This window comes from Peromyscus maniculatus, chromosome 1, assembly GCF_049852395.1.
Source record: "Peromyscus maniculatus bairdii isolate BWxNUB_F1_BW_parent chromosome 1, HU_Pman_BW_mat_3.1, whole genome shotgun sequence".
NCBI lineage: Eukaryota > Metazoa > Chordata > Mammalia > Rodentia > Cricetidae > Peromyscus > Peromyscus maniculatus.
Window position 1 is genome coordinate 197365431 of NC_134852.1, and position 18445 is coordinate 197383875.

The window sequence follows — 18445 nt, forward strand, 5'->3', positions numbered from 1 at the left end:
TAGTGAAGATTGTGGAGAATTTCCTTTTTAAAGGTTGACTATTCTGTCTTACATACATGCCGCATTTTGTTTATTTATCCATTAATGGCCACTTGGGCAGGGCCCACTTACTGACTATTCTGGGGAAAAAATGCTATGAAGATGTGTGTACATATATCTTTAGTCCCCCTTTCGGGTATTTTGGATATATGCCTACACACACAGCCTTAGTGAGTCATGAGGTGATTGTTGGTTTGGGAGAACCACCACACTGTCTCCTGCAGCAGCTACAGCATTTTCCATAACTACCAGCAATGAAGGAGGATTTCTTTTCTCCACATCTTCTCCAGCACTTGATATTTTCTCTCTCACACTTTTTTTTTCCTTTTTATAATAGCCATCTTAAAGGGCATGGAATGGTTCTCATCATGATTTTGATTGGCATCTTAAGTATATTTTTGTGTAGTATTAGGCTTTTTCATAATTATGTCTGTTCAGAGCCTTTGCCTGTTTGTTTGTTTTTGAGACAGGGTTTCTTTGTGAAACAGTCCAGGCTGTCCTGGAACTCGCTCAGTAGACCAAGCTGGCCTCAAACTCACAGAGATCTGCCTGCCTCTACCTCCAGAGTGCTGGGATTAAAGGCGTGCGCCACCACCACCCAGCTGCCTTTGCCTGCTTTTAATCAATGAGTTTTTATTATTGGCACAAAGATAGGGCCTTTTCTTAGAATATTTTTATGTTTGTACATGCTTCAGCAGCACATAGACTAAAATTGTAACACTACAGAGAAGATTAGCATGGTTCCTGTGCAAGGATAACATGCAGATTTATGAAACTTTCCATATTTTCTTTAAATTAGTAACATTTAACCCTGAGAAAACTCAGTTTTCGTGTAATATGGATATAAACTACTCTGAGTAAGGAACCATTGTTATTTATTCTTTGTTATAAATAAATCTATTCTGCTTAGGGAAATAAGCATTTTATTTATATTTTTGGGTTTTTTGTTTTGTTTTCATGAGACAGAGTTTCTCTATAGCTCTGGCTGTCCTGGAACTCACTCTGTAGACCAGGCTGGTCTCAAACTCACAGAGATCCCCTGCCTCTGCCTCCTGAGTGCTGGGATTAATGGTGTGTGCCACCACCACGTGGCAAAAATATTTTAAAAAACCAAAAAAATTTTTCAAATTTACCAATTTCAAGCAGTTTTGTTACTGTTTTCTTGGGCTGGAGGAAGGGTTATTTGCTTAGTTAGGCGTGATCTCCCTATGTTGCCACGGCTCCTCCCAAAGTTCAGATTCTTCTGCCTTTAGTGTCCCCAAATTCTGGGATTACAGGTGTGTATCACCATGCCCAATATCAAATACAAGTTTTGAAACCAAGATGAACATACATGTATTCCTGTATCATGTTACTCTGTGGAAGAATAGTTCAAAATGATGATAAGCAGCCCATTTTATACATGTCTGAAAATTTAGGGTCATAATGAAATGTATGAGACTCACTAAAAATAGTGGCAGTTGTTGTAATTCGGGAACTTGGGATACTGAGGCAGGAAGAGTGCCTTAAGTTCAGTGTCTATCTCAGTAAATAAAGGGCGTGGGAGATGGTTCAGTGGGTAAAAGCACTTGCTGCCGAGCTTGACATCCAGAGTTCAGTCGCTAAGACTCAGATGGAGAAAGGAGGGAACTGACTCTTGAGTTATCCTCCGACCTACACACACACCTAGTATGCATGAACACACACACATACAAATCAATGTAATTTTGTTTGTTTGGTTTTGGTTTTTTGAGATAGGGTCTCACTATGTAGCTCTGGCTATCCTGGAACTCACTATGTACATCAGACTGGCCTCAAACTCACAAAGATCTGCCTGCCTTAGCCTCCTGAATGCTGGGATTAAACAGTGGGCCTGGAGCCATGGCTCACTGGCTAAGAACACTTGCTGCTCTTCCAAAGGGTCTGATTTTGTTTCCCAAAACCTATGTCTGGTAGTTCACAACCACCTCCGGGAGCTCCAACACCCTCTTCTGGCCTCCGTGGAAACACACATACATATATGTGGCACACACATATAAATTAAACTTTAAGTTAAAAAATTATGTTACTGGTTACAGACTTATTACTAATGAGAACAGCATGCCTTATTTATTCAAAGACTACCCATGAAACTAGCCCAGATAACTTCATTTAAAGTTTAGCTGGCTGGAGTAGGTAAGATGTCAGTGGCTTCAAACTCACAGAGATCCAAGTGCTGGGATTTAAGGGCAAGTGCCACCACTCCCAGTTTCAAAATAAATTTTAAGTTACTTTAAAAGTAAGTTTACCTGACTGGATTGTGTAAAAGTTAGTATATACTGGCCGGGCAGTGGTGGCGCACTCCTTTAATCCCAGCACTTGGGAGGCAGAGCCAGGCGGATCTCTGAGTTCGAGGCCAGCCTGGTCTCCAAAGCGAGTTCCAGGAAAGGCGCAAAGCTACACAGAGAAACCCTGTCTCGAAAAACCAAAAAAAAAAAAAAAAAAGTTAGTATATACAAATCTCAAACTTGTTAAACATATAACTAACTTTTCAGACATTTACGTTAAAAGTTTTTCCCTCTGAGTTTAGTTAGAGAAGTTGTTTTAAATTAAGCATTGCTACATGTGGTGATACGCACCAGTAATCTCAACACATAAGTGGAGACAGGAAGATCTCAAGTGTGAGGCCAGCCTAGGATACATCACAAAACACACACACACACACACACACACACACGCACGCACGCACGCACGCACGCACATAGGCAAGCAAATGGTAGTAGGAATAATAACTTTCTCAGACCAAAGATGGAAGTAACATTTGGTGTAATGATTGACCCTTCAGTAGTAATAGAACAATGAGATTATTGATGGCTTATTTTCCTCTAGTCTCACCAAGAGTTCGTGGTTGGGTGTGCCATAGTAAGTGCTCAGTATTAGGTGTGATGATGATGATGATAATAATTGGATGACCATGATGAAAACAAAAACCTAATATTATCAGGATGTTGGTCTACAAGATATCAATGAGTATTAAACATTAGAGAAGATAATCAAATTTGATCATTATTTACTGTTTTTCTTTTTCTATTCTCTGGTTTGGACAGATCATTCTTAAATTTCTAGCTGTAAAGAAATATTCAAGGGGTTAGAAAGATGGCCCAGTGACTAAGAGTACTAGTACTGGTTGCTCTTCCAGAGGACCCAGGTTTGATTCCCAGCACCTACATGTGACTTCATTGCCAGGAGATCCAACCCCTCTTCTGGCCTCTGGACACTGCATGCACATGGTTCACAGACATGCATGTAGGCAAAACACATACCCATAAAATCGATTTTTTTTTTTTTAAGTAGTGTAATGTATTGTGGAGATATGATTTACCCTGTATTCTAACAGAATTTCTTTAAAATAGAGTATATAGTAAGAGTTTTGCTTGGGGCTGCTTTTATATAACAGCTGAAGTTTCTGGGTTTCATTTGTTTGTGGGGGGGATTATTTGTTGTTTGGTTGGTTGGTTGGTTTTTCAAGACAGGGTTTTTGTTTTGTTTTGTTTTGGTTTGGTTTTTTTTTTTTTGTGTGTGTGTGTGTGTGTGTGTAGCCTTGGCTGTCCTGGAACTAGCTCTGTAGAAAAGGCTCCTGGCTCTAGTTGTCTGTTTTTTAAATAAATCGTAAGCCTAGCCTGGTGTGCATGCTTTTATTCCCAACACTCGGGAGGCAGAGGCAGTTGGATCTCTGTTGAATTTGAGACCAGGCTGATCTATATAGAGAGTTCTAAGACTACATGGAGAGAACCAGGCTCAAAAATAAATAAATGTAAATCATTTATTAGGACATTCTTTCAATTTTCAGGCTAGATGAACTACAGAAGCAGTTACAGGAAGACATAAGACAAGGCCGAGGCATTAAATCTCCTATCAGAATTGGTGACCAGGACAGTACAGATGATGAGGATGGCCTCTTGGAAGAACACAGGTAGTGTCTTTTTACACCATCTATAAGCTTCTAGTACTATTTACCATTTTTCATTTGATTTTTATAAAACAGCTGGGCCACTGAGGACTGGCTGCCAAATGACTGAGATACACTTGGGTTTTGTTGAAAGGCAAACATTAAAACCAAGGTATGCAGGGTAGTGGTGGCACAAGCCTTAGATCCCAGCACTGAGGAGGCAGAGGCAGGCAGATCTCTGAGTTCTAAGTTAGAGGCCAGCCTGGTCTACAAATCGAGTTTCAGGACAGCCAATCATACACAGAGAAACCCTGTCTTGAAAAGCAAAAAAAAACAAGGTACATGATAAGTCTTCACACTCAGAGACTCAGTGGTTTTCACTACAAGCTTTAAGGAAGGCAAAACATTGTTTTCAAGACAGGGTTTCTCTGTGTTGCCTTGACTGTCCTGGAATTTGATTTGTAGGCCAGGCTGGTCTTGAACTCACCAAGATTCACCTGTCTGCCTCTGCTTCCCGAATACTGGGGTCATAGGCCTACGTCACCCCTCCTGGATGACTGCCCTTGTCTTTTAAGTACAAAACCATGTGTATCCTAATTCTTTGTTATTCAATGGTCTTTGTGTTTCAGGGAATTTCTAAAGAAATTTTCAGTTACAATTGATGCTATTCCTGATCATCATCCAGGTGAAGAAATATTTAATTTCCTCAATTCTGGAAAAATTTTCAATCAGTATACCTTAGATTTAAGAGACTCTGGTTTTATCGGAGAAAGTGCTGTGGAAAAGCTTATTCTCAAGTAAGTAAATCTTAAACATGGGTTTTTTTCTGTATAAAAAAAATTGTTCTAAGGGCTGGAGAGATGGCTTATTGGTTAATTACACTTACTGTGGGGTGGATTCAGTACGTCTTTAATCCCAGCACTCAGGAGGCAGGTGGATTTCTGAGTTTGAAGTAGCAATGAAAGTAACTTTATGGTTGGGGTCACCATAACATGGGGAACTATATTAAAGAGTCACAGCATTAGGACGGTTGAGAAACACTGCTCTAGAGGTTTATAGAATGTATAGAATTTTCTGTATATATAGAAAGGGGACTTTTCAGAATGGTTTACAGGTGGCTGTGGTCCAGCCAGTTCAACAATGGCTGTCCACCAAGGGCAAGTCCAAAATTCCAGTTGTTCAATCCACAAGGTTGAATATATCTGCCCGTCTTCAGTGTGTGCTGGAATCCTGAAGAATAGCCTCTAATGCCAATGCATGAATGAACTTGCTAGGGAGATCAAGAGCCAGAGCAAGCAGGGAGAGAGAGCCTTCCTCCTCCTTCCGTGTCCTTTATCTAGACTGCCAGCAGAAGGTGTGGCCCAGATTAAAGATGTATCTGCCCACTTCAGAGATCCAGGTGAGAAATGGGTCTTTCTAAGCTAGTCAGTGGTGGTGCACACCTTTGATCTCAGCACTCAGGAGGCAGAGGCAGGTGGATCTCTGTGAGTTTGAGGCCAGCCTGGTCTACAGAGCTAGTTCTAGGACAGCCAGGGCTACACAGAGAAACTCTGTCTCAAAAAAGGGGGGGTAGGGCGGTCTTGACACTTAAAATGATTTAATTAAGAAAAAATCTGACACATGTGTGTCCATACATTTGTGTTTTAATGAATTCTAGTTGTAGTCAAGTTGACAGCCAAGAATAACCATCAGAGGCAAAACACCCATACACATAAACTAAAATCTTTTTTTAAAAGTTGCTCTTAAAAGCTTCTAATTGGAGACTAGTAAAAGAGCCTGCCTCTGCCTCCTGTGTGCTTGTAGCTGAAAGTTTTTTTCTGGTTCTGCCCAGCCTCACAGACTCCGCAGATGCTTATAAAGTAATCACTCAGAAGCTTATATTAATTATAGCTGCATGGCCATTAGCTCAGGTCTACCACTGACTAGCTCTTATATTTAAACTCAGCCCATTTCTGTTAATCTATATGTTGCCACATGTTCCGTGGCTTTACCTGTATGCTGTTACATGCTGCTCCCTGGACAGCAGGCTGGCATCTCCCCTGACTCAGCCTTCATCTTCCCAGAATTCTCCTCTCTGCTTGTCCCGCCTATATGTCCTGCCTGGCTACTGGCCAATCAGCGTTTTATTTATCAACCAATCAGAGCAACACATTCACAGCATACAGAATGTCCCACAGCAATTGCTGGTATTAACTGCATCAACATGGAGTTTTGTTTTTGTTTACAGTGCTAGAATTAAAACCGAAAGCTTCAAGCATGGTACATCTCTTTTTTTTATCGGCTAGGATTAAGATTAATGTGTAATGAGTGGGGATGTAGCTCATTTGGTAGGGTGATTATGTAACATATACAGGGCCCTGGGTTTGGTCTCCAGCACCACATAAATCAGAAGCCTGTAGTCCCAGCACTTGGTAGGTAAAGGTGAAAAGTCAGAAGTTGTAAGTGGTCTTCAACTACTTGCAAGTTTGCAGCCTGTCTGGGCTACAGGAGATACTATCTCAAAGGGAAGAAATGAATGTGTAAAGTCCAGCGTGACAGCTTGCACCTGTAATCCTAGAGTTGTTGCAGCAGGAAGGTTACAGTTTGAGTCACCCTGAGCGACAGAGCAAGACTTGGTCTCCAAAACGTATTCCCAGTACCACAAAAGAAAGGATCAGCGGTGACAACAGTAATAACAGTGGCTGTCAGAACAGCAGGGACCTAACCAGATTCGTTTTGCTTCATGCCTAGGCAGTCCTGGCTCTGGTGTATTGTTTTTGCCATGTTTTTCTCCACTTGTCGTCTCTTACTGCTTAATAGTGCTGGCTCTCTGTTCAGATTCCCAGAAGGCCATACAGTCTGTGCTTGATTTCTGCTGACTGAGGGAGCTTCAGTCAGCAATGCCACACACAGCAAGTGATTTTGCTCAGCTAAAATTCAGAACAGGTACCATTGAGAAAGACAAAACACATACTGAGGTGGACAGCCCTGCAGTCAACCCAGTGCCTGCACTAGGATGATTATTCTCAGGGTGTGGCATTTCAGGTCTAGAAAAACCATGTGGATTCTGGTGCTGACTTAGGAAGTTCATCCCTAAACTGACAAGCCCATGTCCTGAGAGTGGGTGGACTCTAAGCACTACATACAAATGTAGCTTTGTCCACAGAGAAATGTGAGCCCATCATCTGAGTCAGCTAGACCATCAGTTGAACTTTTATGTGTAAATCTGTTCCATGTTAGTATGGAATCTACTACCTCCATTGACTGAGGTTTGCTTACTCGTTTCTCTCTCTCTTTTTTTTTTTTTTTTGGTTTTTCGAGACAGGGTTTCTCTGTGTAGCTTTGCGCCTTTCCTGGGACTCACTTGGTAGCCCAGGCTGGCCTTGAACTCACAGAGATCCGCCTGGCTCTGCCTCCCGAGTGCTGGGATTAAAGGCGTGTCCCACCACCGCCGGCTCGTTTCTCTGATTATGTCAAATGTGTTTGTGCTATAGAAGTGTTTTGCCATGGGTAACAATCGTTGATCTTCTGTTTTCAGATCAGGAAAAACAGATCAGATTTTTTTGACAACACAAGGCTTCCTTACTTCTGCATATCACTACGTCCAATGTCCTGTACCTGTGTTAAAGTGGTTGTTTCGGGTAAGAGAAATGTTGGGGGTTTATAGTGGGTTCCTACTGTATTTCCTACTCAGTAAACTTCTTGGATCTAGCAGGATGCCTGAAGGGTAAAGGTGCTTGCCATCAAGCCTGACCACCTGAGTTTAATTCCCAGGGCCCACGTGGTGGAAGGAAAGAACCACCTCATAAAAGTTGTGCTCTGGCCTCCACGTGGGCCATGTACACACACCCCACATACACACTAAATGAATGAATTTTTTCTTTTGTTTTTCACTTTAAGCAGAAAAAAAAATAGTGTATTACCCCTATGATTTCTGGGGGAATAAAATGAGGCAGGGAGAGTGATGTTCTCTGTTCATATATGTGTCTGTGTGTGGACAAGTGCATGTGAGTGCAGGTGCCTGTGGACCTAAGTTCAGATTCTTAGGACCAGTCTGCAAGCCAAGAGTGGCAACACATCTGTGCGATTTGAGAGCTGGAAGTGGGTACAGGGAGATCCTGGGGGCTCACTGGCCAGCTATTCTAGCTGAGTTAGTAAGTTCCAGGTTCAGCAGTAGACCCTTTCTCAAAAAGTAAAATGAAATGGGCTGGGCAAGATGTCTCATTAAGTAAGGGTGCTTGCTTCCAAGCCTGACAACCTGGATTCAGTCTCTAGAACCCATATGGTAGGAGACAGCAGGCTCCGGAAGTTGTCTTCTGACCTCCACTGGCTTTCCATGGCTTACATTTGTTTCCCCTACCCCCAATAAGTTAAGGTCAGAGTCATATAGGAAGTCAGTGTTAACCTTTGTCCTAATGGGCCCTGTGTGGATGAGTATGCCTTCATGTACGTACACACACAAGTCTTGTCCTAAAAGAAGATAGAAATCCTATCTTCTTTTAAAGACAGTCTTACTATGTAGCCCTCACTGGCCTGGAACTCACTATGTAGACCAGGCCTCCAACTCACAAAGATCTACCTTACCTGTTATTGGATGGACTGGGGAGGATAAGTCAGCATTTAAGAGCACTGGCTGCTTTTGCAGAGGAGCCAGGTATTATTGGTATCAGAAAACTCCATTAGACTTAGTTAGGGTGTCTATTGCTGTGAAGATACACCATGACCATGGCAGCTTTTACAAAGGAAAATATTTAATTAGGGCTTTTTTACAGTTCAGAGATTCTGCCCATTATTGTCATGGTGGGGAGTATGGCAGCATGCAGTCAGACTTGATGCTGGAGAGGTAGTTGAGAGTGTTACATCTGGATTGGCAGATCCTGGCTTGATCATCTGGAACCTCCAAGCCCACCCCCAGTGACACACTTCTTCCAACAGGCCACACCTCCTCCAACAAGAGCACACCTCATAAGAGTGCTACTCCCTATGAGCCTATGGGGGCCATTTTCATTCAGACAACCATACATGGGATCTATAGGAGAAAATAAAGCATTTCTACTCAAGGAACCTGGTGTTTGTCAAGAATTAGACATTCTAACATATTCTTCTTTCAGTTTTTCCATGTGGTTGGCATTTTTTAGTATTGGCTGTGCCAGGTACTGGATTGAACACAAATGAAGCCCACATTCCAACATGGAAGAGATGGGGGCAGGGGGTGTGAGTAGATGTCATTTTTGTTGTTGTTGTTTTTAGAGTCAAGTACTGTGGAAAAAAAAGTTTAATAGGCTAAGATAGCTATGCAAAATATTAAGAAGAAAGGTTTTTTGTTGTTTTTTAATGGAAGGTGGTTAATGAGGTTTCTGGTTTTGGTTTTTTGAGACAGGGTTTCTCTGTGTAGCCCTGGCTGTCCTTGGGCTTGCTGTGTAGACCATACCAGCCTTGGTCTCAGAGATCCACCTGCCTCTGCCTCCCAAGTGCATGGGTTTAAAGGCATGCACCACCACCACCCAGCTGTCCTGTCCTTGAAGGCAGCTAATCACTAGTTACTGTTCTTTCTTGTGTCTCTGGTGACAACTGAACATCTTTTTAACGGTGCCTTAGTTGGGCCTGGGGAGATGGCTTAGTGGGTAAAGTGCTTCTGGACCGAAGTTCCGATCCCAGCAGTCACATAAAAGCTGTGCACAGTTGTGCACATCTGTAATCCCAGCAGTGCCATGGGCGGGTAGAGGCCAGTAAATTGGGAGAGGGGGATTACTGACTACCCAATCTAGGGGAAATAGTATACTCCAGGTTCAGTGAGAGACCCTGTGGTCTCTCTTTAGGATAATTTGAGCCTGAACATGAGACTCAAAAACATGAGTCTCAAAAATATGAGTGAATGCTGTTGCATGAGTGTAGGTGCAGTGTGACCACCCAGCTGTCCTGCCTCCATGCCTTCTCTACTGTAAAAAGGTGATCCCTTAAAACTGTAGGCCAAGGAGAATCCTAGAGAATGCCTAGGTGTGATAGTGGGGGGGGGGGGGGGATGACACCGGGCCCGCACTTGGGAGATAGAAACAAGAGGATCAAGAGTTCAGGTCAATTTTAGGTACATAGCTAGTTTGAATACAGCTAGGGCTACTTAAGACCCTGACTCAAGTCCTTTCCCCTAATTAAAAATGTATGGGTCTATTATTTATTTGTTTATTACTAACCTGTGATTTGACTTTCCTGTGTCTGGGCTTAAATGTAGAGGCCAGGGGTCAACTTGGGATGTTGTTTCTTAAGCTCCACCCACTTTGTTCTTTGAGAACAAGGCTCTCTGAAACATGAACCTAATTAGTCTTAGCAATGAAAAACCAAGAGTCAAATATCAGGGTAATAACCTGAAAGACCAGAGAATCAGAGCAGCAGCCACTAGAGACATCTTACCTCTCTGGATCCTTAGCCCGAAAAGGGGCTGAGATCCTGTCTCCACCTGCCTTATATTTCTGTCTCCACCTCCCGAGTGCTGGGATTAAAGGCATGAGCCTCCCAAGTGCAGGGAGTAAAGGTGCAAGCCACCACCCTGGCCTCTATGATTAACTAGTGGCTAGCTCTGCCCTCTGATCTCCAGGCAAGCTTTATTTGTCAGAACACAAACAAAATATCATACAAGAGGTCTCTTATTGGCCTGGACTTGCTGGGTAGACTAGGCTATATGGCTAATGCCTTCCTTAGGGTTTTATTGCTGTGAAGAGACACCATGGTCACAACAGTGCTCCTTATAAAAGAAAAAAAAAAGTGTTCCTTATAAAAGAAACATTTAATTAGGGCCGCCTTACAGTTCAGAGGTGTAGTCCTTTATTATCATGGCAGAGACATGGCCACACACAGGAGGAGCTGAGAGTTCTACATCTGGATCATCAAGTAGCAGGAAGGGAGAGACACTGGGCCTGGCTCACTTCCAAAACCTCATAGCCTACCCCAGCATCACACCTTCTCCAACAAGGCCACACCTTCTAATAGTGCCACTCCCTGTGAACCTCTGGGGGCCATTTTCATTCACACCATCATACCCAGCAAGCCTCAGGATTCACCTCTCTGCCTCACTAGCACTGTGATAAAATGCATATAACACAGCACTGGCACTCGCTTCTTCTTCTTCTTTTTTTTTTTAATACACAGGTTCTGGTGATTGACTCAGGCCCTCTTCTTGCACAGGAAACATTTTAACAAATAAACTATCTTCCCAGCCCTGTGATTTCTGCCTATGTCTTTTTCTTTATAGTTTGAGGGGTGGGAGTTAGAGGAAGTGGGGGGGGGTGCCTGTGTGTGCCCACACGTGCTCATGTGTTGGCTGGGGTTGACGTGAGGGCCCTCAGTTGGTCTCCACTTGATTTTTTTTGAGACAGACACAGTCTTCCACTGAACCTAGAGCTGACTTATTGGCTAGTCTGTGTTGACCAGTGAGCTCCAAGGATCCTTTGTGTCTATTTCCCCAAAGCTGGGAATTGCAAATGCATGCCATCCTGTTGGAGAGAGGGCTCAGTGGTTAAGAGCAGTGGTTGCTCTTCTAGAGAACCCAGATTAAATTCTCAGCACCTACATGGCAGCTAACAACTATCTAAACTCCAGTCCCAGGGAATCTGATACCCTCTTTTGGCCTCCATGGGACTTGTATGTGTGTGATGCACAGACATAAAATCAGGCAAAACACTCATGCACATAAAAGTAACAATAAAGTTAAAAAGAAAAAAAATGTACAACACCATGCTTGGATTTGTTTGTATTTTGAAATGAGGTCTCACTACATGACCATAGATGATGGTATGGAACTCTATGTAGACCAGGTTGCCTTCAGACTCAGAAGAGATCCGCCTGCCTTTGCTTCCCTCATTCTGGAATTAAAAGTGTGTATGACCACACCCAGCCATACTTGGGTTTTATGTGTGTGTACTAAGGATAGAACTCAGGTCTTCACACTTGTTCACCAACATTTTAACAACTAAGTCATCTTCCCAGCCCTTTCTTTATGTTTAGTTTGGAATGGTGCTACATTCTAGAAAAGTAGCTTTTTATGATTTCAAATGTTATCTACCTAATTAAAAGTAGAAGTTGTAAAAATTATGAACAAACACTAGAAACCAGGTAGCCTGTTAGAATGCAAAGAGGCCTGACCTAAGGCTAGACCCGTGTTTGGTCCCACCTCCTATGGATCTGTTAATGAACATATGCCCCATTGGTAAGGTATTGGTCTGTCTGTTTATACATATAATGAAACCCTTCTTAGGTGATTGTGTTAAGTAAAGTGCACATGAAACTATTTTGGAAGTGGGATGTTACTGCTTTGCTTGGGCTGGACTCACAGTCACAATTTTCTTGTCTTAGCCTCCTAAGGAGCTAGTATTAAGAACATTCTCCATATTACCAGACTTCAATAGCTTAATATGAGCCTAGCAAATACTAAACTCACGTTTTCTAACAATTATTTATCTGTTTTTGACAGATGATGTCAGTTCACACAAATTGTATTGTGTCTGTCCAAATTTTAAGTACATTGATGGAAATAACCATTAGAAATGGTGAGTACATAAATTGATTTGTAGTATGTGCTATTGCTTATTACACAATCACTTTCATATTGCTTAATGTTAGAATTGTGTTTTTGTTTTGATTTTTGCTGGTACTGGAGGTTAAATATGGGACCTCATGAATGTTAAACAAGCACTCTACCTGAACTATATATCCGAGCTCTAAAATTACTTTTTGGAATCACACTTTTTTATTTATTTATTTTTATTTTATGTGCATTGGTGTTTTGCCATGGGTGTCAGGTCCCCTGGAATTGGAAATAGAGTTGTGAGCTGCCATGTGGTTGCTCTTAACCACTGAGCCATCTCTCTAACCCTGTAATCACACGTCTTCAAAAAAGGAATGAAATACCACTCAAAAACAAGTGTCTGATTTTCTGTGTTCTTTGAGGAAAAAAAATCTCAGATCTTACAGATGACAACCCTTAATATTTAACATGTGAGTTATTTTGTAGGGTCAGTAGAAATATTTGGAAGCTTATGTGCTAAATCATCCGATTAAAAATTATTATTTAGGGTTATTGTTACTGTTTGATACAGTCTCTTGTAACTGAGGCTATCTCAACCTAACTTTGTAACCTGGGCTGGCCTTGAACTCTTAAGTCCTGTCTCAACCTGAGTACTAAGATTACAAGTACACACCTCTGGGCTTAGATTTAAACAACTGATTTTAATTTGATTATGAATTAACAGCAGGGTTGTGTTAATAGTGCGTTAAGGCAGATTGAAACCATCTAAGTGTGTGAGTGTTGCTTTCTTATCCAGGCTGGCCTCGAACTCACAGAGATCCACCTGGCTCTGCCTCCCGAGTGCTGGGATTAAAGGCGTGCGCCACCACCGCCTGGCTTGAAAGCCCTTTTAATACAAGAAAGATTGTGATTTCACCAATCACTTATTTGAGGCCACTGAAGATGATAAAGACTTCCAGTGTTAATGGTAGTTAGGATTTTAACCAGTGTTGTGTCTAATCGTTTCAAAACATGTTACTTCATTATGACTTACACTCTAATGGATTATTCGGATATTTTCTTTGTGTTATTTAGTTCACACAACCTGGTAAGTTATACTTTCTATGATGTACCTTAACTAGATTGTTAACATTCCATAAGCAGCTATCGTTCCGGTGAAGTCATTGTGATGAAAGGCAAGTATGGTGGCATATGCCTATAACCCCAGCATAGACTGTATAGTGAAACTTGTCTCAAGTGACAAGACACAAAAGTGAAAGAAGAAAAAAAATTGTAACAATCCGCTTCACAGGTGGACTGTCACTTTGCCTTTGTGCATGAGTGTTTGAATTAAAACAATTCCTTGTGTTCACCAGATACCTTCAGTGACTCACCAGTTTGGCCCTGGATCCCATCATTGTCTGACATAGCGGCTGTGTTTTTAAACATGGGCGTTGGTTTTGGATCTTTGTTTCCTCTGGAGACTCTTCAGCCAGACTTTAATGAAGACAATCTAATGTGAGTTTTCTTCTCATAGTAAACACCAAACAGATCTTTTGGGTGTTTTGTTTTGTTTTTTGTTTTTACATAGTATCTTACTCTGTAGCCCTACCTGGCCTGGAACTTGCTATGTAGAACATGCTGACTGGCCTTGAACTAACAGAAATTCACCTTGCCTCTGCCGCCCAAGTGCTGAGGTTAATGGCGTGTGCCACTACACTGGGCTCAAAAAGAAGATTTTTTTTTTTAAATAATATCCTTTCATTGTCATTATAATTGATTAATAAAATCAATATTCATTTTTTACTTAAATTCAAAGCTGGAATCAGTCTAGAAATACATTCTAAATATCTGCCCTAATCTAGAAGTTGTCATGTTTGATGGGGAAGTAATAGAAACATTCCTGTAAAGAGTTTTAAAGACTTCTCATTGATCTTTAACATTGGTTTACGAGGCCAGCAAGATGGCTAATCAAGTAAAAGCATTTCCCGTGCAAGCCAGATAACTTCACCTCAGTCTGTCTTTGAGACTCAGGGCAGAGGAAATCATTCGACTCCCCAAAGTTGTCTCCTGACCTCTATACTAGGACCTTGGCACACCCCCAAACTCACACACCATCTACCCACCTACATACCCAACCCCAACCCTCAGTAAATTTAAGTTTTAGAAAATGTGATGCAGATGTTTATTGGGCAAAGCAGTTAGACAAGAGATGGGGGGAACATAAAAATTGGAAAGAACTTGGTAAAAAAAATAATTTGATAAATGATTCAGTCTATGCATCAAGGCCTAAGAATCGACTAAAAGACTCTGATAAATAGATTTGGTATGGACACTGGGGAGTAAAATTTATGAAGAGAAGCCAATAACCTTTAGGTTATTTGATTAGTAACTAGTTAAAAGTATGCCAAAAGAAAGAATTTAGTGATGGGGGGGTGCATCTAGAAAATAAACCTAACTAGAAATGTGTGTATATAAATTACTAAAGAAAAAAAGACTGTAAATGGAAAGTCTACTGTGCGCTCTAACGTGGAATTCTAGCCTAGGTGTTCAGATACAGAACTAAGGAGCTGGACCATACAACTGAGTCAAAATTTATAAAAATCAGAAATATGAGGCAAAACTGGCCTTAATTATAGGAGAAGATGGTTTTATGTGTAAAGCCTCCATGAGAGGAAATGTAAATTTGATCACATTTTTGAAGGTTTTTTAAAATTATTTTTATTTTGTGCGCATTGGTGTTTTGCCTGCATATATGTCTATGTGAGGATGTCAGGTCCCCTGGAACTGGAGTTAGAGACAGTTGTGAGCTGCCATGAGGGTGTAGGGAATTTGAGCTTACCTGCTGAGACATCTCTCTAGCCCTGCATTTTTGAAGTCTTGATGGCAATGGTTTTTTGTTTGTTTGTTTGTTTAAGTGCTCTATCTGAATGTATGACTTTATGCCAGAAGAGGGCATCAGACCCCACTATAGATGGTTGAGAGCCATGTGGGTGCTGGGAATTGAACTCTGGACCTATGGAAGAGGAGCCAGTGCTCGTAACTGCTGAGCCTACTCTCCAGCCCCAGCAATGGTTATTTTAAGTAATGTCAAAGAAAACCTTCAAAGTGGAGGGGAAGAAAAAGCAGGGTGGGAGCACAGGTGAGAGCAGGGCACAGCCTGGACTTGAGGTGTGCAGGACACACATCAGCAGCACACCACGAGCGGGCAGAGGAGAGGACGGAAGAGGTCAGAGCAGTCCTCGCAGTGGAGCACATGCTCATGTTGGCTCACTCATAAGAAAAACGCAAACTTCTCCCTTCTCTCTCTTCACTGTGACTGGACCCCTTGTTTCCTAGGTTCACTTCATATCGGAAAGTAATGTTGAGTAGCAAAATTGTAGACATGCTCTAATGCTGCTTTAAATAGAAGAAACAGTGCCTTCCCAGCCTATCCAAAACCCCCTTCTATTATTAGAACATTCTGTTTGTGTTTTGAAACAGTAACTCTGGCTCCTCTAAACTTGACTCCTGCCTCTGCCTCCTAAGTTATGGATTGCAGATATGTGCCACCATACCCAGACAACTAAATAACCTCTTCCCACCACCCCTAAACAGGGTTTCACTATGTGGGCCCTGGCTGGCCTGGAACTTATGTAGACTAGCTGGCCTTGAAGTCACAAGAATTCACCTGCCTCTGCTTCCCAAGTGCTGGGGTCGAAGACATGCACCATTACCACACCCAGCCATATACCCATTAAAAATACCTCCTACTTCTGCATGATATAAACAGTTTAGGAGCTAGAGAGATGGCTTAGCAATAAAGAGTTTGTGCTGCTCTTATAGAAGATCCAAGATGGTTCCTAGCACCCATGTTCCTTGATTCACAACTGCCTGTAACTCCAGCTCTAGGGGATCCAATCTCTCATCCCTATGACATATCTACACAGGGAAACACACAACTAACAATAAACAAATACATATATATATAAACATTTAAAATATCAACTACATTATTTTTGGTAAACTCAATAGTACTTACTAATTTTGTATGTTGTATATACATTGAGTTTTTAATTGATTTTAGTAAGCATACAAAGTGGTGGAATCAAATAATTGCATTAATACAAAAATGTTAATAATATTTATCAATATAATTTGAAGGATTTTCTGGAGATAAGGTTCCATGATTAAGAGCACTTGTTGCGGCGCTGGAGAGACGGCTCAGCAGTTTAGAGCACTGGCTGCTCTTCTAGAGGACCGTGGTTCAATTCCCAGCACCCACATGGCAGCTCATGACTGTCTGTAACTCCCGTTCCAGGGGATCCAACACCCTCATACCAATGCACATAAAATAAAGTTAAATTAAAATTAAAAAAAAAGCACTTGCTGCTCTTCCAGAGAGCCTAAATTGGGTCACTGTCACCCCTGTCAGGCTGCTCACAGCTGCCTGTAATTCCAGTGCAGTGTGAAGGGTGACGTGTGTTCAGAGAGGAGCTGTCAGAGACTGGTGCAGTCTCAGCTGACGTCTAGATACACTGACATAAAATGTGAGTCCTAAGAACACTCTACCATTTTCAGTCGGCACGCCAGTGTTTTCTTCCTCTGCCTGTCTCATAGCTATTTCTTCCTTTATATGTTTAGTATCAATTTTAAGTCAGGTCCTCTCTCCATGCCTAGCCTGCCAAACATCTTTTTTTTCTAGCATTTCTTTGTCCAAGACTCTTCACCATTAGAAGAAATCTCTGCACTTTTATATAATATATTGAGTTTATAATTTTACTTACCTATTTTCTATTTTTCCTATTTTTCTCCCCACTGGAGACAAGGGTCACTATGTTACCTCAGTCTAGGCTCAGACTGAGATCTTCCAGCTTAAACCTAAGAGCTGTGAAACACTGGGCCTCGGACCAATTTTGTTTTGTTCTTTAGCCTTTTGCTCTTACCAAATTGATCCATCTGTTATTTTTGCACATCATTGCATCACAGTTAGAAGCCTTTATTTAGTACTTGCTGTGTACCAGACACAGTTAAGGGTTTGACATAATATTTTAATATAGTTAACTACAAATATTACTAGTAATTCATTCCCATTTTACAAGTGAGTTGAGCACAGAAAGATGAAGTAATTTGCTGAAAGTTATGCAAAGAAAAAAATGGCTGGCTGTGGTGGCTCATACCTGTGATCTCAGCATTTGGGAGGCTGAGGCAGGAGGACTGCTATAAGTTCTCAAGTCTCGCTGATGATAAATAGTAATTTCTAGACCAGCCATGGCTATAGTTACTCTGTTTTCTTTTCTTTCTTTTGGTTTGGTTTGGTTTTTTGGGGTTTTTTGTTTGTTTGTTTTTGGGTTTTGTTTTGTTTTGTTTTGTTTTGGAGACAAGATTTCTCTGTGTAGCCCTGGCTGTCCTGGAACATGCTCTGTAAACCAGGCTGGCCTCAAACTTAGAAATCTACTTGATTCCCAAGTGCTGGGATTAAAGGTGTGTGCTACCACCACCTAGCTCTTTTTTTTTGTTGTTGTTGTTGTTGTTGTTAGCTTTTTGATTTTGGTTTTGGTTTTTGAGACAGGGTTTCTCTGTGTAGCTTTGCTCCTTTCCTGGGACTCACTTGGTAGCCCAGGCTGGCCTCGAACTCACAAAGATCCTCCTGGCTCTGCCTCCCGAGTGCTGGGATTAAAGGCGTGCGCCACCACCGCCGGCTTCCAGAACTCATTTTTTTAGATGAGGCTGGCCTTGAACTCACAGAGATCCTAGTGCTGGGATTAAAGGTGAGTGCCACCCAGCTCTTTTTTCTTTCTAAAGTAACTCTGGTGCCTTATGTTTGTAACCCCAACATGTGAGAGGCTAAGGTAGGAGGATCACCGTAAATTAGAGGCTAGGTTGGGTATAGTTCCAGGTTAGCCTGAACTACAGAGTGAGACCATCTCAAAAACAAAAATGCTCCAAAGCCTAGGGAATATATCACAGAAGGGAGGACAGAAAGAGTGTACAAGTTGAAGGTTGGGAAGGAGAGCTGTGAAATCCTGTCTTCTAGGCATGAC

At 41.7% G+C, this 18445-nt stretch overlaps 1 protein-coding gene and 1 non-coding gene across 4 annotated transcripts in view; both read left to right on the forward strand.

Annotated features, from left to right (window-relative positions):
- The window catches only part of Slf2 (SMC5/6 complex localization factor 2), a 74912-nt gene that overhangs the window by 35852 nt on the left and 20615 nt on the right, over positions 1-18445 (forward strand). For all 3 annotated transcript variants that reach the window (XM_076563177.1, XM_076563176.1, XM_006988172.4), the window contains 5 exons: positions 3848-3970; positions 4576-4743; positions 7464-7566; positions 12390-12465; positions 13799-13940. In XM_076563177.1, the coding sequence (XP_076419292.1) occupies positions 3848-3970; positions 4576-4743; positions 7464-7566; positions 12390-12465; positions 13799-13940 (612 nt within the window). The remainder of the gene's footprint in view (positions 1-3847; positions 3971-4575; positions 4744-7463; positions 7567-12389; positions 12466-13798; positions 13941-18445) is intronic.
- LOC121826941 (U6 spliceosomal RNA) lies at positions 726-828 on the forward strand. Its single transcript, XR_006069102.1, has one exon. It is a non-coding gene; the product is annotated as a U6 spliceosomal RNA (small nuclear RNA).